General features: G+C 39.4%; 2 protein-coding genes across 4 annotated transcripts in view; one reads left to right on the forward strand and one right to left on the reverse strand.

Annotated features, from left to right (window-relative positions):
- The window catches only part of C13H11orf49 (chromosome 13 C11orf49 homolog), a 217,909-nt gene that overhangs the window by 60,497 nt on the left and 132,766 nt on the right, over positions 1-24,646 (reverse strand). The gene's annotated exons all lie outside the window — the stretch shown is intronic.
- On the forward strand, positions 14,358-14,766 carry LOC111544900 (60S ribosomal protein L41-like). Its single transcript, XM_023215692.2, has one exon. It carries the CDS (start codon positions 14,374-14,376, stop codon positions 14,449-14,451), a length of 78 nt encoding a protein of 25 aa, XP_023071460.1. The 5' UTR covers positions 14,358-14,373; the 3' UTR covers positions 14,452-14,766.

Raw genomic sequence — 24,646 nt, forward strand, 5'->3', positions numbered from 1 at the left:
TTCAAGCAATTTTCGTGTCTCAGCTTCCCATGTACCTGGGACTACAGGCGCATGTCACCATGCCTGGCTAATTTTTGTATTTTTAGTAGAGATGGGGTTTTGCCATGTTGGCCAGGCAGGTCTTGAACTCCTGGCCTCAAGTGATCTGCCTGCTTGGCCTAGGTCCCTGAATTTTCAAGGAGAAAAATGGAAGAAAGAGAAGTAGCTGTTTCACTTTCATCCTTTCACTAGAAGTCCTTCTTTACAAACAATCAGGTGTAGCTTTTGTGATAACAACAATTTGATCGGTTCTCCTTCCCACCCCCAAGACAAAGTACAATGATAGTATTTTAAGTAATAAACCAGGCGTTGTTGTTGAAACAAGGTAATTGAGGCTAGGATCATAGGCTCAAATCAGCCACGGAGCGGTTTCTCTGTGTTCCATGGTCACTGACCTCATGCAAGGTGTGTGCTTAATCATAAAAGGAACTAGTGTGACAAGGTGGATAAATCAGTATCATGGCTATCAATACATACTGGGTTGTGCATACACACATATATTCTCAAAGCTGAATCCCTCTGACCCCAAATTTATGTATCAAGGAAAACATGTTTAATGAAAATTTCCTTTCTAAAAATAATTTCAAAGAGGCGCTTTGACTTAAAAAAATTAACTCTAAAGTCTTCTGATTCTACTTCCAAGGAACTACTTTGTGTTTAGTCCCTTGAAACTGGAGAAGGACACACATCTTTGACGAGAAGGAGCAGCACAAAAGCTTGCATTTTATGTGATTGGCTCTGAGATGATACCACAGAGGGTAGGAAGTAAGAGCATGGGCTCTGCAGTCAGACAGATTGAAATCTGAGCTCCTCTTCTGCCACTTGCTGATGTGTAATCTTAGACCTATGACATCAAATCAGTGAGTTTCAACTTCCTCATCTGTAAAATGGGAATAGCTTCATGGGATTATTGTAAAGATTATATAACAAAAATGCTTAGTACCATGCCTAGGACACAGTAAGAGTTCAGTAAATGATAGCTGTACTTACTGTTTCTTTTAATTAAAAAAAAATTTTTTTTCAGAGACAGAGTCTCACTCTGTTGCCCATGCTGGAGTACAGAGGTATGATCATGGCTCACTGCAGCCTCAAACTCCTAGGCTCAAGTGATCCTCGCACCTCAGCCTCCTGAGTAGCTGGGAATACAGGCACATGACACCACGCCCAACTACTTTTAAAATTTTTATTTATTTATTGTTTTTGAGAGAGGTCTCCCTATGTTGCCCAGGCTGGTCTGGAACTCCTCACCTTAAGTGATCCCCTTACCTCTGCTTCCCAAAGTGTAGTGATTACAGGCATGAGACACCATGCCTGGCCCTTGTTACTATTTGAATCCTCTAAATAATAGGCACAGGGACTTAACTGGTGGCTGGCGGGCACATGAGCTACATGAAATGGGAGTTTCTTCATTCCTTACCAAGCTGGGCTTAGAAGATCCTCAGACCGTCCTTCACTACACTGGAAACAAGTGTTTGGGTTATCTGGGGTAACTGATGGAAGGACAATGAGAGATCAAACCCTGGTACTCTGGAACTTCATTTTGATTTGGGAACTGCAGATTGACCTGGAGTATTCCCACCCCAGATTCTGGCTTAGCAGATACAGCCTTTTCCTAGGCTTTCACCTGTTGAGACAAACAGATGTAATCTGAACACAAGAGGCACAGATCTGGTATCAGACCACCTTACCCTGCAGCATTCCTGGGGTCATAAAATGACAAACATTTCAACAGGCTGGATATCTAACCCTTCCTGCCCTGTAGCTGGGGCCTTACGAAACTGCTTCTTGTGATTAGAGCCATTGGTACCTCATACCAAGGCTGTGAGGTGGACTTCATTAATATTGATGAGCTGTAGCTCGTTAACCTCATTTGATGTTTATTTACAACCATTCTTCTCATATGCTAATGAATGACACTGGGCTCTTCAGATAGAAAGGAGAGAACTGGACCCTCTCTGCCAGCATCTCCTTGGCAAACTCCTGTGCCTTGAAACAGAAGTTTGCACAGAGGGAATGAAGCCAAATGGAGGGAATGCAGCAGAGAGGACAAAATGATGTGAAAAGAATGTCTGCAATGTAATGGGGGAGAGAGAAGCCCAGCTGCCGGGGCCACAGTGTGACTGAGTTTTGGTTACACCCACCCAGTGGCTAACAAAGAAGCTGAAGGGCGGGGAACTGAGGAACTAAGAAAAGGACAATGTGTTAGATTTTGGAATTGAAGTAGGGGGGTGGAGATGAGTGGGCCCCATGGGTGTCAGGGAGCTTGAAGGCCTCTCTAGGATTCATTCCACTTTCTTCTGTGATCTTAAGAAATCAATAGGCAGGGAATTGGGGTGGATTTCTTTAAGGCAGTAAAATGCCCATAGCAACGAATGCTTATCAAATTCTTGGCTTGGAGAAAGAGTGCTCATTGTCGCACTGTCAAATGGGTAAGTAGGGAGATATAATCTCTGATTCTCTTTCCTCAAAGTTATAGGTTTGTGTATTAAAGAATAGGATGATCAAGCAAGGAAGAATCAGAGACTGAGGAAAAAATAAATTTTTAAATATGGCCATTAGCAGGCACAGTCGCTCATGTCTGTAATCCCAGGATTTTGGGAGGCCGAGGAAGGAGGATCACTTGAGCTCAGTCATTCAAGATCCTGGGCAACATAGTGAGACCCCATTAATTAAAAAAAAAAATTAGCAGGGCGTGGTGACACATACCTGTGGTGCCAGCCACTCGGAGGCTGAAGCACAAGAATTGCTTGAACTCACGAGGCAGAGGTTACAGTGAGCTGAGATAGCACCACTTCACTCCAGCCTGGGCAAAAGTGAGACCCTGTCTCAAAAAAAAAAAAAAAAAAAAAAAAAAGGCCATTCTATTGTTTCAGGGCTGCTAAGCAAAACACAGGTCTCTTTCAAATTCCCCAGTATGTAGCAAGTCAATTTTGGGTCATCCCATCCACTCTGAGTGTTCGAAAGACCTAATAGGACGTATGAGAAAGGTAGAAGGAAAAATATGTTGGATATATGAAAGTTTATTAATACTAGCAGCAATGGCAAACTTAAAATTTCTTAAGTACTTCAGTGTCAATTCTCATCAATTTTCTTGACTTTGATGCTGTACATTTTTTTTTTTTTTTTTGAGACAGGGTCTCGCTTTATTGCCCAGGCCAGAGTGCAGTGGCGTGATCTCAGCTCACTGCAACCCCCACCTCCCAGGCTCAAGCAATCCTCCCACTTCAGCCTCCTGAGTAGCTGGAACTACAGATGTGTGCCACCACACCAGGATAATTTTTGTGTATTTTTTGTAGAGACGGGGTCTCCCTTTGTTGCCCAGGCTGGTCTTGAACTCCAGGGCTCAAGTGATCCTCCCACCTTGGCCTCCCAAAGTGCTGGGACTACAGGCGTGAGCCACTGTGCCCTGCAGATGCTGTACACTTTACATTACGATTTAGTCAATTATTCCCTTCCTGCCTTTGGGGCCACACCCTCTTTTTTCTCCCAATCTGGCTTTTTTTATTTTCTGTAAGGCACTTTGAAGATCATTCCTACCCTTGATACGCCTTTCTGTAAGGCTAAAGAGGCAAGAGAAAAAAGAAACCTCTTACCTTAAAGGCTTAACCACATTTTAAAGTGCAAAGTATTGGTTCTAACAGATAGATGTTTGTTACGTTTGTCTGTCTGAAATCATTACCCCTTAGGGTACAAATTTCATTTCTTTCAAGTTTTCTATGAACTCAGTTCCTCTCAGACTGAAGGAATAATCAATAGCAAGCTGTTTTGACCTGACAGTGTGCAGCTTGCCCATGCTTAGGGACAAACATGACTGAAAGAGTAACTGACAGTTATATGCACATTCTAGACTTGAGAAACGTTTCTCAGTTTTTTTTCATCATCACCCCCTAGCTTTTTAGACCTTTTTTTCTGTTTGTTCACTCTCCATGAAATTTTGATATCATGAACATATTACCTATCTATATATTTTTTGAGGGCCACAAACCATTATAATACCTAATTTATTTTTTTGCCTCCCAAAGAACCAATTTTTGTTCCCTTGAGGAGGCATGTTCTAGAGGCTTTTTAAAAGAAGTATATCATCTGATTTACTGTGTTCCAGGATTGAACCTAACATTCTCCCAGGGTGAACCATCAAACACAATTACACTTCTGTTCTGATTTTTTTTTTTTTTTTTAAGAAAGAAAGAAGGAAAAAAAGACATCTTTGTGCCTATCTAGTTAGTAATAGTTATTCCAAAAAAGAGATCAAAATCCTTTTTTTCACACTGGACCTGATCTATCCACAGAATAAATGGCTTACTTTTTAGCAGTAGATTAGCTTTTTACAGTAATCCTATTTGAGTGCCAGAGAGGTAATAGATTGTCAAGCCCCTTAGGGACCCCCAAATCATTCTCCTAAAAGTCAACAATATATTCCCTTGTAAGAGGAGCATGAAGTTCATGATTTCATTAAGTATCTCTCAAACTCCAGAGGACGGTAGTGAGTGGTGTTATTATCTCCCTTTTACAACAGAGAAATGATGATATTGAGAGGTTAGGTAGCTTAATTTAGGTCACTAGCACTGATGTTTCTTCATATAAATATCTTCTCTGTCAAACAAGGTCACTCTGAGGATTTCTAGACCTGATGTCTTCTGATTCCTACTTTAGGATCACGGACCTCTGAGAAAAATTTATAAAGGCTGTTTTGCTTCTGCCAACCCCTTCTCTCCATCTGACAGAAAAAAAGCAAAGGAAGGTGCTAACAGAATCTCTAAGAATTGACTGATAGGAAGAGAACTCAGGCTATTGTTCTAAAGGTTACTGTTTCATGAGCAAATGGCTTTAGGTGGCAGCAAAGAATGCTGTATAAGGAGGTATGCAAGGTTTTTTTTGTTTGTTTGCTTTATTTTTTCTAAGATAAATATCACTATCTTTGCAGGGTTCAGATGAGAGGCTATTAAACTATGATATGCTCGTCAGAAGATGCAAAGACCTGAATCAAGACCTCCCACAAACAGTCTTCAAGTAACATGGGAAATTCATATTTTATTTTGTAGTCATGGGAACCGACCACATCTTAAAACTATCCATACTTGAAACTCACCATAAGTGAGTGAGAATTAGAGGCTGGCAAGTCAAATAAAAAAAAAACCTACCTAAAAGGGCTCTTCTCTGTAAACTAGCCTCAGGCTCTTTTAACTCTCTCAATTAAATCAATGTTAAAATTCCCTTGGAATAGAAGCTGAGGTAGGCGGATCACCTGAGTTCAGGAGTTCAAGACCAGCCTGACCAACATGGTGAAACCCCATCTCTACTAAAAATACAAAAAAAAAAAAATTAGCCAATGTGGTGGCAGGCACCTGTAATCCCAGCTACTCAGAAGGCTGAGGCAGGAGAATTGCTTGAACCCAGAAGGTGGAGGTTGCAGTGAGCCAAGATTACACCACTGCACTCCAATCTGGGTGACAGAGCAAGACTCTGTCTCAAAAAAAAAAAAAAAAAAAAAAAAGAAAAGAAAAAAGAAAAATTCCCTCAGAATAAAATACAACTTATTTATTCTAAAGAGATAACTTGTTATCTCATGCTGTCAAGAAGGTCTGCACCTAATCCATTCCTTATGAGAATCTATTCTATTAAAAACAAAAGCAAAGAATTTCAGAGAAGGTTATTCTGCAATACTGCTTAGGAACCCAGTACTGAATAACATTATCTCTTTTGCTTGTTTTTTGAGACAGGGTCTCCCTCTGTCGCCTGTGCTGGAATACAGTGGCACAATCTCTGCTTACTGCAACATCCGCCTCTGGGTTTAAGTGATTCTTGTGCCTCAGCCTCCCGAGGAGCTGGGACTACAGGCATATGCCACTATGCCAGGCTAATTTTTGTATTTTTAGTAGAAATAGGGTTTTGCCACGTTGGCCAGGCTGGTCTTGAACTCCTGGTCTCAAGCAATCCACTGCCTCAGCCTCCCAAAGTGCTGGAATTACAGGCATGTGCCACCACAGCCGGCTTGAATAACATTATTGCTAACAAATTTGCCCTTATGTGTGACACAAATTCTTCCTACAGCAGTGGAAGTTCATTTCCTTTTTGTTTGAAGAGATGGATATAGGCTGATGATGAGTTAAAGGGCTTAACATTGTTTCACAATGTCCAGAGCCAAAAGATATACCCCAGATCTATCTAAACATATTAAGGGGAATATAAAAGTATATATATTTAGCTCAACTAGGTTCTGATACAGAAATGTTAGAAAAGCAGCCAGTGGCTTCCTTTGCTGTAAACAAGGAATACATTTGAGGGAGGGCAAAAAAAATCTTCATATCTTGCCTCAAAGAAGATGAAACTATAATTTTTCTGGACTAAAATAGAAACTAGAAGACACAAGGTATAGAAATCTAAAAGGTGACTCATGTTACAGAAGAGGCATTTAAATGAAAAAATGTTTCTTATTGGATCCTATAAAATAGGAAAGCATGGTGTTGGGGGGAGTGGCAAATCCTTTAAAGTCTTGAACATCAGAGCAAGGGAACTAAAGTGAAAATACAAATTGGAATAGGTAAGGAGAGAAAGAGAGTCCCATCAAAAACCCATTCATACTGCTTGCGGCAACTGTCAATGAATTGGAAAGGGCACTGAGGAGATTTGCTAAGTTCAGCAGCATTTGTCTATCTTGTTCTACCGACATAACTAGTCAAAGAAACAATCTTAAATGCAGGAAAAGGCTAATCTTTTTCATTGGCAGGTGACCAAAGAAAACACCTTCTCCAATGAGCAGTATGATGAGACGATACAAACAAGACTGCACTTATCAAACATTTTTATTTGAAGTGCTCAAAACATTTGCCAATATTATACCCAGTTCAACTTCCCCTTCACCAGTTTCCTCACAACTTTGAGAGGAAAAGCAAGCTTTTTATAAGAAAGACGTCTCCTCTGCATATTGGTATAAATCTGAATACAACTTTAGGAAAAGAACTTCCCAAAGAGGGTGTGGATGGGGGCCTCTAGGAGTCTCCAGGGTGCCAGATCCTCCAAGCACTCTGGTAAAGGCTTTGTTTCACCACATCAAAGGCAGTGGGGCAAAGTTCCTCTTAGCAGCCATGGATGCTGCCAAGAAGAGCGAGTCTTCATTTGTGCCAGGGACTAAACAGGAAAATTCAGAAGGAAGAGTAAGAAGGCATTTTACCTTCCAGATTTAAGTAGGGAAACAGACCCACTGAGTCACGAATCCTTTTTTCCAGAAGTGGTTATCATTATCCAGGTTTTATGCTCAATGAATAGTTGTGTGGTAAGTTAAGTGTTTAAGATAAATAATTCTCTCAAAGTTACAAAGCAGATTTGTGACAGAGAGGGTTATAGAATCCAGGGGTCAACTTTAAACAGTTAGATCTAAGTTTTCAGAAGAGCTTTTAGAGGTTTGAGAGTTAGAAGAAGTCTGATTACTTTTTTTTTTTTTTTTAATGGAGAACAGGAATGGGTGGCAAGACCCATCAGTCCCATGGTTTATCACAATACTGTGGTCCAACCTCAGGGCACAGAAATAAAACACAATTTTACAATTAGAGAGCTACGTAACACGTGCTACTTTTTGTTCTATAGCTTTTCACAAAACACATAATTAAGTGCTGTCATACTATATTACTGATGGATCAGATTTACACAGACCATGAAGGTGGCAAGCATGTCATGGAGAATGGCTTTATAAATTTATGGAAAATGGTTTAAAATAAACAAAACAAGCCGAGGCAGGAAGATCACCTGAGGTCAGGAGTTCAAGACCAGCCTGGCCAATATGGTGAAACCTCATCTCTACTAAAAATACAAAAACTAGCTGTGGTAGCAGGCACCAATAATCCCAACTACTCGAGAGGCTGAGGCAGGAGAATTGCTTGAACCCAAGAGGTGCAGGCTGCAGTGTGCCGAGATCCCACCACTGCCACTGTACTCCAGCCTGAGCAACAGAGCAAAACTCCATCTCCAGAAATAAAAAAAGAAAAAAGAAAACAATCATTTCTTTTGTTCTACATTCCAAGTGGTAGGTGCTTTCCTGAGCCTCTGGCACAGATATCCGAAGCCCTGCACTAGACAAGATGAAGAGGCCTTCTCCCCAGAGTAGTATGCTGGACACTGAAGGAGCTCCCTGCTTTATTAGGAGATCTGGAAGGAGCCAAAAGGGCTATCGTCAAGTACTCAATCTTGTGGCCAGAGGATCTGAAATTTCAAATTTGCTATGGCTTGAAGTAGATACATTTTATAAAAAGAAACTAAAAAGTGCTAATTCTTCTGCTTTTGAACATTGGAAACATTTTGATAGTAACATTTTTTTTTTTTTTTTTTCTGCTGGGCCTTAATATTGCAGAAATTGTTTAGAATGACATGATTGAGAGGAGATTTTCAGAAGCATACTTACTACTTTTTATGAGAAAATCAGATTGAATATTACCAACTAGTCAGTAACAATTTCAAATGAATGAATTTCATAGGTGAATACACAGGTCATGATAAAAATAATTAGAATAAAAGGAGTCTGTATGATTTCATGGAACCAAAGTTTACAAACACAGTTTTCTATTGCTTGAGATAAATCCAGTAAATCTGAATGTGACCTTGACTTGTCATGTCAAGACACCAATTAATGTTTGCTCCCCTTCACTCAGACCCATGCCTCCAGGCAAGAAAGCAATTCAACTTTTGCTAAAAACCAATTATCTCTTCACTTATATGAGGGACCTAGAACAGGCAAATTCAGAGGGACAGAAAGTGTTATAGAGGTTACTAGAGCCTGGGAGGGAAAGGAGCAGGGAACGAGGAGTTATTGTTTAATGGGTACAGTTTCAGTTTAGGATGATGAAAAAGTTCTAGAAATGCATGGTGATGGTTGTACTTAATACCATTGAATTGTATATTTAAAAATGGTGAAAATGATAAGTTTTATGTTACATACATTTTACTACAATAAAAAATTGATGTCTTATTTTTAAAAATTCAGAAAAAGGTTCTTCAATCATTCCTTTACAAAATAACGTGGACCGAGGCAGTTCCCCAAATTAGTCTGTTCACCAGAATCCCTTGGTGTGCTTATTAGAGTTACACATTCTCTGGTCATACTCCAGACTGGCGATTTGCTTTCTTGTTAATCTGGCCCTTTTATGTATCTTTCTCTGTAACAGGAAATAGGGTACCCTTAGTTGTTATGTAGTTTTTAGCTTAATCAAGGGTCAAATTGAAAACAGCTTGGCCTCTGCCAATCTACAATTACTCGAAACTGAAGCCACGAAGATGCAAAAAAATCAGGTTTTGCAATGATACTCTCAATGTCCATAAAACTACTGCTCTTCTATGGTGTTATTTCTGTTTCTCCAAGACATTACTCCTTGGGAACTTCTCTGCAATAAATAAAATAGGCAAATAATAACATAGTTGAAAAGGGCTAGAAATTTGTAATTGTTAGAGGTGATACCAGGATTCATTTTTGGCTGAAATAAGATATGGGAATTTTGTATATGGCAGGTGATGAAAAAGTTGCCGGAACACCCAAGACATCAAAAATAGAAAATAAAAAATTCTGTATGACTCAAAGATTAGTTTGGTAGAGATTTTCTTTCAATTGGCAGCTAAAACATATATTACAACACCCTGGCAGGACTGCTTTTAACGATCATGTAAGCTTCAATGAGGCAAGTATCATTTAAGGCTTTGAAGGGAAAGAAAAAAAGGGTGTTTCAAGTCCCTCAAACAATTTATTGCTCCAGTATTTCTAATAATCATATGAGTATTCTTCCTTTTGACTGGAGAGCAAAGGAAAAAGGAAACCTGTAGGAACTGGAGTTGGACAAGAGAACAAAGTTCATAAATGAAATCCTGTCTAATACTAGCAACTGAAACAAGACTCACCCCTCATGTCCTTTGAAAACCGGCCCAGCTCAGTCCCGTTTTTCCCCCTCATTGATTTTCAAGCGTCACAAATGGCTCTTCAGGCTGAACTAAACAATCATGGGAAGTTCTTTCAGGAAAAAGATGCAACGATTACTGTACTTCTCCTGGGCTGTGCCATTGCTAGGCCATTTCCCCTCAGAAATTTATTTTTCTAACTAGAGTGATGAGCTGACAAGAAGCAATTTTTAAGTCAAACCAGTAAAATAAAAATATCTCCAAACAACACAACAGTTTTATTTCTGTGAGAATAACTCTTCCTTTATTCCAAAATGAAATGACTATCTGTCTACTATTATTACATAGTTAAAAAGATGACCTTTAATGATCTATAAAACTGAGGCTTAGAATGGACTTTACAAGTTACCTAATTAATTCAGCTCTTCTTTCTCATCTTGTGCCTCTTTCTTCTTTAACATCTTTGTTCAGTCATTGTCCAGAACAGCACTATACAACAGAACTTTCTGTGATGATGGCAATGTTTGTTACTCTGCACTAATATGGCAGTAACCACTAGCCATATGTGGCTTGTGAGCACTTTGAAATGTGACTAATGTGACTAAATAACTGAATTGTATTTGTATTTAATTTCTTAAAAATTAGCTTTAGTGAGGTTTAACTGACATACAAAAAACTATACATATTTAATATGTACAATTTGATGAGCTTGGATACGTGCATAAAACGGTGAAATCACTACTACCATAAAGATAATAGGCATATCCACACCGTCAAAAGTTTCTCTCTGTGTGTGTGTGTGTGTGTGTGTATGGTAAGAATACTTGACATGAGATCTACCCTCTTAATAGATTGTTAAGTTCCTAATTTTGTTAGTTACAGGCATTATGCTATACAGCAGATCTTTAGAATCGATTCATCTTGCATAACTGTAACTTTATACCAATTGAACAATAATACCCCATGTCTCCCTCCCCCAATCCCTGGAAGCCACCATCCTATCCTCTGTTTTTATAACTGTATTTAATTTTAGTTAATTTAAATTTAAACAGCCATGGGAGGCTAGCGGCTACATATTGGAGAGCACATGTCTAGTATGTGCTTTATTATCTCCAATGACAGAAAATCCATTTCCTCTCAAGCAGCTCTATTTATAGATAATTCTAATTATTAAGAACATTTCTTCTTACATTGTGAAAGCTGTCTTCCTGGTAACTTCCACCGCTGGACCTAATTCTGTTTTCTGGGGCCACACAGAATAAGTAAGCTCAGGTCACATGCTACATCATCAAGTATTTGAAACCAGTAAGCATGTACTCCATTTACTTTTCTATGAGTTTAACATCCCTAGTTCCTTGAACTGTTCTTCATCATTTGGTTTCAAATGCCTTTTCTAGTAAGGCATGTTTTAGTCAGTCAATGTTAATAATGATGAAAACAACAACTAACATTTATCAAGAAGCTATTAAGTGCCAGGCACCATGTGAGACAATTCTCATGCATTATCTCGCTTACATCCCTTCCCAACCGATGAGGCTGTACTGTTATTTGCCATGACCTTACTACTGGGGAAACTCAGGCTCTGAGAGCTTAAGGAACTTACCTGAGACCAAGCAGCCAAAAAGTATACAAACTAGGACTCAAACCTATGTCTCTTGACTCAAAAACCACTGCTCTTGACCATTACACTATGTTGCCTCTCTTGTGAAAGCACGGAGCCCCTACCCTCAAAACCTTAAGTATTGTTTGTTCATCATGGAATGTAAGCTCCATGTGGTTGAAGACTTTGTTGTGCTCAATTCTGTATATCCAGCACCAAAACAGTGCCTGGGACACAGGACGCACTCAATAAATATTTATCGAATGAAAGAATGAATAAATAGAGCAAGACAATCGCCTTCTTCATTATGGCCTCTGTTCTTATTGTATTAAGTCTAAAGCTAATTTAGTGTCTTGCCAGTCACATCACACAGCTGCCCAAACTCAGCTTAAGTCTCTTGTAGTTTTGCTGTTAAAGTGCCTGCTATCATGCCTTTTTATCTTGACCAACTTAGGTATTTTTTAAAATTCAATTCTTATTTATATTTATTACACTTATATCTCCCCATTGATTTGTAAAATGAGCCCTTTGCTCAAGCCTGGAACACGTATATGTGTAACACAATATATGTAATGCAGAGGTAAGAGTTACACACAAACAACAACAGGTTAGATTCTCAGGCCCCTTGGCATCCTCTAAATCACCTTTCATGACACTCATTATACTTGTATTAATTATTCACTCATCTAGTTATTAAACAAATATTTACAAAGTGCTCGGCACCATTTTCAATGCCAAGGACATGGCTATGAACAAAGAGATGAAAATCCCTGCCCCTGTAAAATTTACATTCTAGTGCAGGAGGATCAGGAAAACACAAAGAAGTCAGTATCATGAAAACAAAATTGTAAGGGGTCTGTTCCAGATTAAAAGAAACTAAACAGACATTACCAAGTACAATGTTAAACCTTGATTGGATGCTGGGTCAGAAAACAAACAGCTATTAATAATGTTTAGGAACAACTGGGGAAATTGTAATTTGCACCGGACTGAATGTTAGGTGATATTATAAAATTAGTGTTATTTTCTCAAATGACATTGGAGTTATGCAGGAGAAGAGGAGAAAGTCCTTACTCTTAGGAGATGAGGGATGTGAGGGGTAAGATGTCATGATTCCCATAACTTAGTTTCAAATTATCTATCTATTGTTCACAAATATGGTGACATGTTAGTTAGCATTTGGTGAAGGGCAGACAGGTGCCTTCATACTATTCTCATAATTTTCTTGTAGGTTTCAACAAATCTCCAAATAAAGAGTGGTGGGAGTGAGGGAAACCTACTGCGTTCCTAGTCAGAGATGTGGGTTATGATTAACTGGTGTGACTCTCATTATGGTGGACATTTTTCTACAAGTTCATTAATCATTCACGTTGAAAAGATTTCCTTTCATTATACACTTGACAACATTCATCTCATAATTTTCCCTTTTGCAGCCATTGGAAAGGCTGGGATATGGGATAGCCATAAGATTGCATATTCTTCTAAAATAAAAGACCTCTTTTTTAGACTTTATCTGAAACAATGCTTTTACAAATATGTTATTTACACACTCTCAGTTGCATTCAGGAAGTAATAAACAATTACAAAGTGTAGGAAAAATACAAGGAGAAAGTATAAAGCAAATAAGTCCTGAAGCCAGTAATATGGGATATGTATTCAATTCCTATGGTTGCTATAAAATATTACCATAATTTGGTAGCTTAAAACAACAGAAATTTATTCTCTTAGAGTTCTAGATGCCAGAAGTCCAAAATGAGTCTCAATGGGACTAAAATCAAGGTGTCAGCAAGCTGGTTCCTTCTGGAGGTTCTAGGGGAGAATCAGTTTCCTTTCTTTTTCCAGTTTCTAGAAGTTATCCTCATTCCTTGGCTTGTGGCCCCACATCACAGTCACTTCCCTGCTCCAAACACATCCACTTCTGGTGTCACATTGCCTTCTTCCTCTCCCATCATCAAACCTCTCTCTGACTCCCTCTTAAAAGGACACTTGTGATTACATTTAGGGTTCACCTGGATAATCCTGGATTAGGGCCTGAATATCTTTAGGACCATTATTCAGCCTCCCACAGGGTGAGGGAGAAGAAAGGGTCACATGAATAAATAATAAAGGAGGAGATCCTCATTCATTCTTTTTTTTTTTTTGAGATGGAGTCTCGCTCTGTCACCCAGGCTGGAGTGCAGTGTCGTGATCTCGGCTAACTGCAACCTCTGCCTCCTGGGTTCAAGTGATTCTCCCGCCTCAGATTCCCGAGTAGCTGGATGTGCCCAGCTATTTTTTTTTTTGTATTTTTAGAAGAGATGGGGTTTCACCGTGTTAGCTAGGATGGTCTCCATCTCTTGACCTCATGATCTGCCTGCCTCAGCCTCCCAAAGTACTGGGATTACAGGCGTGAGCCACCGTGCCCGGCCAATGTTAGGTAAATTTTTAACCACTATGTCTCAATTTCCTTATCTTTAAAATAGATATAATAATATCTACTCAAGGGGTGGATAAAAGGGCTCAATACCATAATTCATGTAAAGATTTAACCTAATTCCTGGCACATGGTAAATGCTCATTAAATAATAGCTATTATTATAATTATTACTCACAGTGCAGGCTGTGCAACCCCCATGATGCTGAATCAGTACACGGCATTTCCAGGGACCTCTCTGACCCTTTCTTCCATGTGCATTCTATATAGGTTAATACGTAAAACCTACTTGAGTGTCAAAGCTTTTTTTTTTTTTTTCCCATCTTAAGACATTTTAATATTTGATAGAAGTCTCTGTAAACGACATCACAAACTTACTCGGCTTCCTAAAAAAGATGATAGTGGCTCTCGGCCTTAGCGCCGTTTTCTTGGAAGCCTCTGCGCCATGAGAGCCAAGTGGAGGAAGAAGCGAATGCGCAGTCTGCAGCGCAAAAGAAGAAAGATGAGGCAGAGGTCCAAGTAAACCGCTAGCTTGTTGCATCGTGGAGGCCACAGGAGCAGAAACATGGAATGCCAGGTGCTGGGGATGCTGGTACAAGTTGTGGGACTGCATGCTACTGTCTAGAGGTTGTCTCAATGGATCTAGAACTTCATCGCCCTCTGATAGCTGATCACCTCTGAGACCCACCTTGCTCATAAACAAAACTGCCCATGTTGGTCCTCTGCCCTGGACTTGTGACACTCTGGACTATTTCTGTGTTTATTTGTGGCCGAGTGTAACAACCCTATAATAAATCACCTCTTCCGCTGTTTTAGCTGAAGAATTAAAAAAAAAAAAGATGACAGTGAACATCAGTTACCTTTTGTTTATCAACTGTGGTTCAACATTGTGCATACTTATCATTTTCTTGGACCATAATAGATACTCTTAAAGAACAAAAAGACATGCCAGCTGCAGTGGCTCACGCCTGTAATCCCAGCACTTTGGGAGGCCAAGGCGGGCGGATCACCTGAGGTCGGGAGTTTGAGACCAGCCTTACCCACATACAGAAACCCCGTCTCTACTAAAAACACACAAAAAAATTAGCTGGGTGCATGCCTGTAATCCCAGCTACTCGGGAACCTGAGGCAGGAGAATCGCTTGAACCTGGGAGGCAGAGGTTGTGGTGAGCTGAGATCGCACCATTGCATTCCAGCTTGGGCAACAAGAGTAGAACTCGGTCCCAAAAAAAAAAAAAAGAACAAAAAGACGTATAAAGCCATTTATTTGTCCTCTACACAGTAAATGACTACCTATCTTAAAATACTGTTTTTTAAATATATATTTTCTCTTCACTATTTGGATCTCTAATAACTCCCTTTTCTGTTATCACAACTGTCAGTGTGTGGCTAAGGCTAGCAATGGTTAAAACCCACGTCACTACTTTTTATCTATCACTACTGACCAAATCGATACTGTGATTTATGCATTTATAAGTCAGGAGGCTCCCTGTGAAATCTTAGGAGACTTCCTGCCTCACCTACAAAGATGCATATAACCTCTGTAAATACTGGCTCCTCAGCAACCGTTTTTACTTACTTTCAAATTAGTAACTATGTTTTGAACATCTTAGAAGTTTGACTGCTATTTTGGTGAGATACTAAGAAGAGTTCTACCATGTCAGCCACTAGCCTGAGGATCTGTCTAATGTTTAATGCAAATCGAAACACCAATAAATTAACAAGTTTAAGGTGTGATATTACCTTCAATCTAATGTTCTTATCTTACCAAAGTGGCTCGGTAAATTACTCTGTCCACCTGGGTGGGAGAGTTCTTAAGTTTTTGTTTCCAATTAACATTAGACAGTCTTTGAGGCTAATGATGGGTATTATGTACCCATATATAAATATATATATAATATATATAAAGATTATCTAGTGATTCAGTCATATTAATTATTGCTTCTAAATTTTTACTGTCAACATCGACTCTTCTACTTAATCGACTCCTTTGCTGATATAATACTTTTATGTTTGTTAGTTTACATCCCCCCAAAATTGCCCTCAGGGGAGGTGTGTGAACTAGCAAGTATTCCCCATTTTTGCTGCAGACTGGGGCCTGTCAGTCTTAGCTATGGCACATTTTTAAGTGGAAATGAGAAAAGGACACTCAGAAAGACATGTTGGTATATTACTCAGTTAAACTTTGATGAATGCTCAGATGATCAATACCTATATTTAAATATACATATAAAACTCTTTAACAAAACCATACAATATCATTTTTAGGTTGTCATTCAAATTTTTCACATCACTGGTATTTACAGACTATACATTTTAGGTATGCCTATTAAATATTACTAAAATTTGGGCGGGCCCAGTGGCTCACATCTGTAATCCCAGCACTTTGGGAGGCCGAGGCAGGTGGATCACTTGAGGTCAGGCGTTCGAGACCAGCCTGGCCAACATGGTGAAAACCCATCTCTATTAAAAATACAAAAATTAGCCAGTGTTGTGGTGCATGCGTGTAGTCCCAGCTACTTGGGAGGCTGAGGCAGGGAATCGCTTGAACCCAGGAGGCGGAGGTTGCAGTGAGCTGAGATCGTGTCATTGCACTCTAGCCTGAGCAACAGAGAGAGACTCTGTCTCAAAATAAACAAACAAGTAAGTAAATATTACTAGAATTTATTTTTACTAGTCCTGTTCTTAGTGCATTACATGCAGTACAAAAATAATCCATTCATTTTGGTGTACAAAACAGATGTAATGAATGTAGTGATATGTGGTACTTCTTTTTCTGTGTTTTCTAGGAATCTAAGATATCATGAGTTTATCTTGTCCTACCCACACCAGTTTCATAGTAGGGACCATGTATATTAATTGTATATGTATATTAAGTGTAGATTATTAATAGTAGAATAACAACTGCCATTTATGGAGCACCTATGTGCTAAGCACTGTACTGAGTATTTTTTAGATTGTTGCCATTTTAAGATATGCCCACAAACTTCTACGATACTCCCCCATTTCAAGAGGTGGATCCTAATTCCTTTTTCCCTTGAGTATGAGCTAAACTTAGCAACTAGTTTCTAATGGAGAAAATAAAACAAAAGCGAAAGAATGTGATGTCAGAGGCCAAGTGATAAAGGCACTGTGGCTTCCTGCTTGTTCTTCCCTTCTAAGACCAATTGCTCTGGGGAAGCCAGCTCCTTATATCAGGAGGATCATGTGCTAAAGATCTGAGGCCTCCCACATGAGTGAGCTTAGTAGCAGGCCCTCCAGATCCATTCAAGCCTTTGGATAACTGCAGTCCCAATCAAAATCTTGATTTCAACCTTAAAAGAGACTCTGGGTCAGAACCACCCCACTAAGCTGCTCTTAGATTCCCGGCCTTTAGAAACTGTGAAATAATAAATGTTTATTGTTTTAAGCCCCCAGGTTTTTTTGGGGAGATTTGTAACACAGAAATAAATAATACACACACATCCATATATATTTGACACACACATACATATTTGAGTCTCGCTCTGTCGCCACGCTGGAGTGCAGTGGTGCAATCTCGGCTCACGGCAACCTCCGACTCCCTGGTTCAAGTGATTCTCCTGCCTCAGCCTCCCGAGTAGCTGGGATTACAGGCATGCATCACCACGCCCAGCTAATCTTTGTATTTTTAGTAGAAACGGGATTTCACCATATTGGTCAGGATGGCCTCAATCTCCTGACCTCGTGATCTGCCCCCCTGGGCCTCTCAGAGTGCTGGGATTACAGGTGTGATAATACACATATATTATCTTTTATATTCTCACAACCACATGGAATATGTAGTATTATCTTCATGAAAATGAGGAAACAAAGGCTCAGATGGTTAAGCAATTTACTCAAAGTCACACAGCTAGTAGTGATAGATTCATGACATTAAGGCCATCTTCTTCGCTCTGTATTATACTATTTCTTTTTAGGTCCTGTTTTTTTTCAGCCAGCTTATTAGCTATTGTTCCCAAATTTAATTAGCCTGCTATCAATGCTTTTATGCAAATAATGATTTTTTTAAAAAGCTTGGCTAAGTACATAGTCCAGATTTATATTTCTGGAGAATTTCAGCATGATAGGAACCCATTAATCAGCACACTTTATGACTATTCAACCAGCCTGTATTCCTTCTCCTCGTTCGCAAGGATGTCATGGAGATGTTGTCAAAGTCTTGTTGAAATCCAATTGAGCTAAACAAATATACTAAATATAGCTATACTAAATACAGCTGGCCGGGCGCGGTGGCTCAAGCCTGTAATCCCAGCACTTTGGGAGGCTGAGACGGGCGGATCACGAGGTCAGGAGATCGAGACCATCCTGGCTAACACGGTGAAACCCCGTCTCTACTGAAAAATACAAAAAACTAGCCGGGCGAGGTGGCGGGCGCCTGTAGTCCCAGCTACTCGGGAGGCTGAGGCAGGAGAATGGCGTGAACCTGGGAGGTGGAGCTTGCAGTGAGCTGAGATTCGGCCACTGCACTCCAGTTTGGGTGACAGAGCAAGACTCCGTCTCAAAAAAAAAAAAAAAAAAAAAAATACAGCTATACTGTACAGATTTCTCCCAACTTACCAATGCAGTAATCTCTTCAAAAAGGGAGTAAGTTTACATTGACTACTCCTGTTCCTTCTCTGTCAGTATTATTCTCATTACCATCATTCACCCCCTTCACAGTTATCACTGCTTTTGATAAATAAGCACTTTATACACATTATTTAATTTACTCATCAGAACTACTCTATGAAGTAGCTTCTCTTATCATTTCAATTTTACCAATAAGGAAATCTGGCTTATAGCAATTAATAACTTGCCTAACATCATTTTATTGAGAAATAAAAAAGCCAGGGTTGAAATCAAATCTTCTTTACCCACTAAGCCTGGGATATGTTCCTATTCCTTTTCCTTCCCCTCCCCTTCCTTACCTTCCCCTTTATTTTCTTCTCTTCCCTTCTTCCTTCCCCTCTTTACCTCCTACTTCCTCCCCTTTTCTGTCTCCATCTTCAATAAATTCTGGTAAGCTTACAGTGATCCCAACTTCCTTTTCTTAATTTATTCTTTTTAAGAAATTTTTTTTGACAGAGTCTCACTCCATCACACAGGCTGGAGTGCAGTGGCACAATCTTGGCTCACTGCAACCGCTGCCTCCCGGGTTCAAGGGATTCTCCTGCCTCAGCCTCTCAAGTAGCTGGGATTACAGGTACGTACTACCACAGCCAGCTATATTTTTGTATTTTTAGTAGAGATGGGTTTTCATTATGTTGGCCAGGCTGGTCTCAAACTCCTGACCTCAAGTGATCTGCCAGCCTCCACCTCCCAAAGTGCTGGGATTTCAGGCATGAGCCACTGTGCCTGGCCTCTTAATTTATTCTTGTTCATAAGTAGTTTAAGAATATTGTCTAAGATGGATGTCAAGTCTGCTGAAGTGACCTCCTGAATATTAGTTCCTTGACTCCAGTCTTCTGAAATTTCTACCCATCCCCGACCCTCATCCCCTATTTCCCCCTCCCCATGCACACTTTCTCAAAGACTGACTAGTCCTCAGTATCTTTTTTTTTTTTTTGAGACAGAGTTTCACTTGTCACCCAGGCTGGAGTGCAATGGTGCGACCTTGGCTCTTTGCAACCTCTGCCTCCTGGGTTCAAGTGATTTTCCAGCCTCAGCCTCCATAGTACCTGGGATTATAGGTGCTTGCCACCACGTCCAGCTAATTTTTGTATTTTTAGTAGAGACAGGGTTTCGCCATGTTATCCAGGCTGGTCTCGAACTCCTGACCTCAGGTGATCCACCCACCTCAGCCTCCCAAAGTGCTGGGATTACATGCGTGAGCCACAGCGCCCAGCCTAGTCCTCAGTATCTTGAAATATTAGATTAAGGAACTTGAAATCATTTAAAGCAGTTGTGTGACCTCTTTCAATCTCAACTATGTTTGATTGCATTCCCTGTAACCAGTGTTTATTTTATCTTTTCCGGTCCAAAGAGTATTCTCTTTGACAGAGAAGACTAAACCAAAATAGAGGTGAATGCTCTATTTTCTTTCTTTCATTCATCAATATGATACCACCCACCTAGGCCTCCTTGTTCTTTTTGCTCCCAATGTAACTTTTTAAAAAAGTCTTTTTATATTGTCTTTAGTATTGTGTCACAATTCCCAGTTTTTCTGGTCTCTTATTTTCCCTTTAACACAATTCAGTAAATATTCATTTACATATATGATACTTTGAAGCAGGCACTTATCTAGATGCTAAGAGCATAGGGGAAAGCAAGACAGATAAATGCTCTCACGAAGCTGACAGTCTAATGAGGAAGACATAATTATATGCATGACAAGTTAAGAAAAAGCTAGAAAAATGCATATTAAACCTAAAGTTCAGAAAAGTCTTCATAGAAAAAGAGACATTAAAAAAATATATCACCAATCTTAAATAAACTCTTTCAGAAAAGAAGAAGACACTTCAAAACTGATTTTATGCTGGGTGTGGTGGATCACACCTGCAATCTCAGCACTTTGGGAGGACGAGGTGGGTGGATCGCTTAAGGTTAGGAGTTGGAGACCAACCTGGCCAACATGGTGAAATCCTGTCTCTACTAAAATACAAAAATTAGCTGGGCGTGGTGGCAGGCACCTGTAATCTCAGGTACTAGGGAGGCTGAGGCAGGAGAATTGCTTGAACCCAGGAGGCAGAGGTTGCAGTGAGCTGAGATTGCGCCACTGCACTCTAGCCTGGGTGACAGAGTGACACTCCATCTCAAAAAACAAAACAAAACAAAACAAAACTGATTTTATGAGGCTAGCATAATGCTGACTCTCAAATAAGACAAAGATATTACAAGAAAAGAAAACTGTAGCCTAAAATACCTCATGCAGATAGATGCAAAAATCATTAACAAAATATTAGTAAAAGGAATACAGCAGTATATAAAAAGGATAACAAATAATCACTAAGTGGATTTGTCCACATTAATAGCATAAAGGGGAAAATTCACATAATCATCTCAATAGATGTCAACAATTCTGAATACTGATTCACAATAAAAATTCTCAGCAAACTAAAAAGAAAAGTGAACTTCCGGCTGGGTGCGATGGCTCACGTCTGTAATCCCAGCACTTTGGGAGGCCGAGGCGGGTGGATCACCTGAGGTCAGGAGATCGAGACCATCCTGGCTAACACAGTGAAACCCTGTCTCTACTAAAAATACAAAAAAATTAGCGGAGCTTGCAGTGGGCCGAGATCGCGCCACTGCACTCCAGCCTGGGTGACAGAGCCAGACTCCATCTCAAAAAAAAAAAAAAAGAAAAAGAAAATTTCCTTTACTTAATAAAGAGAATCTATGAAAAATATAACTTAATTTGGAAGACTGAAAACTGTTCTGTCACACTTGGAAACAAGGCAAGGCTATCTGCTCTCATCACTTCTATATAACATTGTAATAAAGGTCCAATAAAGAAAGAAAGAGAAAAGAAGTTATATCAAGATTGGAAAGAAAGAAATAAAGCTGTCTTTACTTGCACATGACAGGATTTTCTATGTAGAGTAATCTAAGAAATCTACAAAGAAACTACTAGAACTAATAAGGGAGTTTAGCAAGGTCACAGGATACAAGGGTAATATAAAAAAAAAAGCAGTTATATTTCTATATTCTTGAAATGCAAAGTGTAAAGTTAGCTAAAAGACAAATTTTTAAAATATGCCATTTACAAGAATAGCAGGAAACATGAACTATTTCGGGATAAATTTAATAGAATGTTTAAGATCTGTACATTAAACACAATAAAATATTGTTGAGAGAAATTAAAGAAGACCTAAGGGAAAATGTACCATGTTTATGGATTGGAAGATTCAATATAGTAAAGGTGACAATTTTCCCCTAATTGATCTATAAATTCTTTTTTTTTTTTTTGAGACGGAGTCTCGCTCTGTCGCCTGGGCTGGAGTGCAGTGGCCGGATCTCAGCTCACTGCAAGTTCTGCCTCCCAGGTTTACACTATTCTCCTGCCTCAGCCTCCTGAGTAGCTGGGACTACAGGCACCCGCCACCTTGCCCAGCTAGTTTTTTGTTTTTTTTAGTAGAGACGGGGTTTCACCGTGTTAGCCAGGATGGTCTCGATCTCCTGACCTCGTGATCCGCCCATCTCGGCCTCCCAAAATGCTGGGATTACAGGCGTGAGCACTGTGCCCGGCCGATCTATAGATTCTTAATAAATTTTTTTTTTTTTTTTTGAGACAGAGTCTTGCTCTGTCACCAGGTTGGAGTTAGTGGCGTGATCTTGGCTCACTGCAACCTCTGCCTTTCGGGTTCAAGCAATTCTTCTGCCTCAGCCTCCTGACTAGCTGGGATTACAGGCACCCGCCACCACGCCCAGCTAATTTTTTTTTTTTTTTGTATTTTTAGTAGAGATGGGGGTTTCTCCATGTTGGTCAGGCTGGTCTCGAACTCCTGACCTCTGGTGATCCACCCGCCTTGGCCTCCCAAAGCACTGGGATTACAATTGTGAGCCATCGTGCCTGGCGATTCTTAACAATTTCAATCCAATTCTCAGGCTTTTTTTTTTATAGAAATGAACAAGTTTATTCTAAATTTTACATGGAAATGCAAAGGGCCTTGAATGAATAAAACAATCTTCAAAAAGAAAAAGTTGAAGGGCATACACTGCCTTAGATCAATGGAACAGAACAGAGAATCCAGAGATAGATATGCACATATTAATATGCGGTCAATTGATTTTTTTTTTTTAAACAAAGGAACCAAAATAAGTAGAAAAGGAAAGTCTTTTCAACAAATCATACTGTATCAACTGGCTATCCATGAGGGGAGCAGGGTAAGACCTTGACCCTCAATCTTAAACTACCAACAAAAACTAATTCAGGATGGATTATAGACCTAAGCATAAAAGTTAAACCTCTAATGCTTTTAGAAAGAAATATAGGGTAACACTGTCACAAACTTAGGGTAGGCAAAGATTTTTTAGACTGGACCCAGAAGGCATTAACTTACCATAAAAGAAGGCATTTTCTTACCATAAAAGAAAAAAAAAATGCTAAAAAATTAAAACTTCTGCTCAATGAAAGACATCACTAAGGAAATAAATAAAAAGGCCACAGAGGGAGAAAATATTTGTGATGAATATATCTGACTTGCAACCAGAATGTGTAAAGAACCCCTACCACTGGATAATAAAAAGACAACCCACTAAAAATTGGGCAAAATATTTGAAGAGACACTTCACAAAGGAAGATATACAAATGACCAACAAGCAATAAAAAGTATTCAACATCATTAGTCATCAGGGAAATGCAAACTAAAACCACAATGAGATTTCATTTCACAACCACTAGAATAGATAAAATGCAAAAGACTGACAACACCAAATGTTAACAAGCAATTGTAACAACTGGAATTCTCATACATTGCTGGGGGGAATGTAAGATGGTACAACTGTTTTAGAAAGCAGTCAGTAATTCAACCCTTAGGTATTTACCCAACATAAATGAAAACACACATCCATAAAAAGACCTGGAGACAAATGTTCCTAAAAGATTTATTCATAATGGGCAAAAACTGTATACAACCCAAGTGTACATTAACAAGTAAACAAAAAGCAAAGTGTGCTATATTCATACAACAGAATACTACATAGCAGTAAAAAGGAATGAAGTGCTGATACATACCACAATGTGGATGAACATTTCTCCAGACAAGATACACAAATGGCTAATATGCATGTAAAAAGATGTTTGACATCATTCATTAGTCATCAGGAAAATATAAATCAAAAGCAGAGTGAGATAAAATTTCACACCTACTAGGCTGGCTATATTTAAAAAGTCACACAATATCAAGTGTTGGCAAGAATGTGGAGAAATTGTAACCCTCATAAACTGTTGCTGGGAATGTAACAGAGTGCAGGCATTTTGGAAAACAGTTTGGCTGTTCTTTTAAACACAGAATTACCACATGACCCAACATTCCACTCCTAGGTATATATCCAAGAGAACTGAAAACGCATTCACACAAAAGTGTGTACACAAACATCCACAGCAGCATTATTCATGATAGCCAAAAAGTGGAAACAATCCAATGTCTATCAATGGATGAACGGATAGACAAAATGTGGTATAACCATACAATGGAATATTATTTAGCCACAAAAAGGAATAAAGTACTGATACATGTTACAACATGGATAAATCTTGAAAACAAGTTAAGTGATACAGCTATAAAAAGGAATGAGATCATGTCCTTTGCAGGGACATGGATGGAGCTGGAAGCCATTATCCTCAGCAAACTAATGCAGGAACAGAAAACCAAATACCACATGCTCTCACTTATAAGTGGGAGCTGAACAATGAGAACACATGGACACAGAGAGGGGAACAACACATACTGGGGCCTGTTGGGGGGTGAGGTCGGGGGAGGGAGAGCATTAGAAAAAATAGCTAATGCATACTGGGCTTAATACCTAAGTGATGGGTTGATCTGTGCAGCAAACCACTATGGCACACGTTTAGCAAGCGATGTAACAAACCTGCACATCCTGCACATGTACCCCAGAACTTAAATAAAAACAAAGAAAAGAAAACACTAAGTGAAAGAAACCAGATACAGAAGCCCTTCATCTGTGATATGAGTTGTAAATACTTTGTTTGTTGTTAATCTTTTGTTCTTGTTTACAGTATTTGTTGGCAAGCAAATTTTTTTCCTCTTTCTGCAACA

This window comes from Piliocolobus tephrosceles, chromosome 13 (genome assembly GCF_002776525.5).
Source record: "Piliocolobus tephrosceles isolate RC106 chromosome 13, ASM277652v3, whole genome shotgun sequence".
Classification (NCBI taxonomy): Eukaryota; Metazoa; Chordata; class Mammalia; order Primates; family Cercopithecidae; genus Piliocolobus; species Piliocolobus tephrosceles.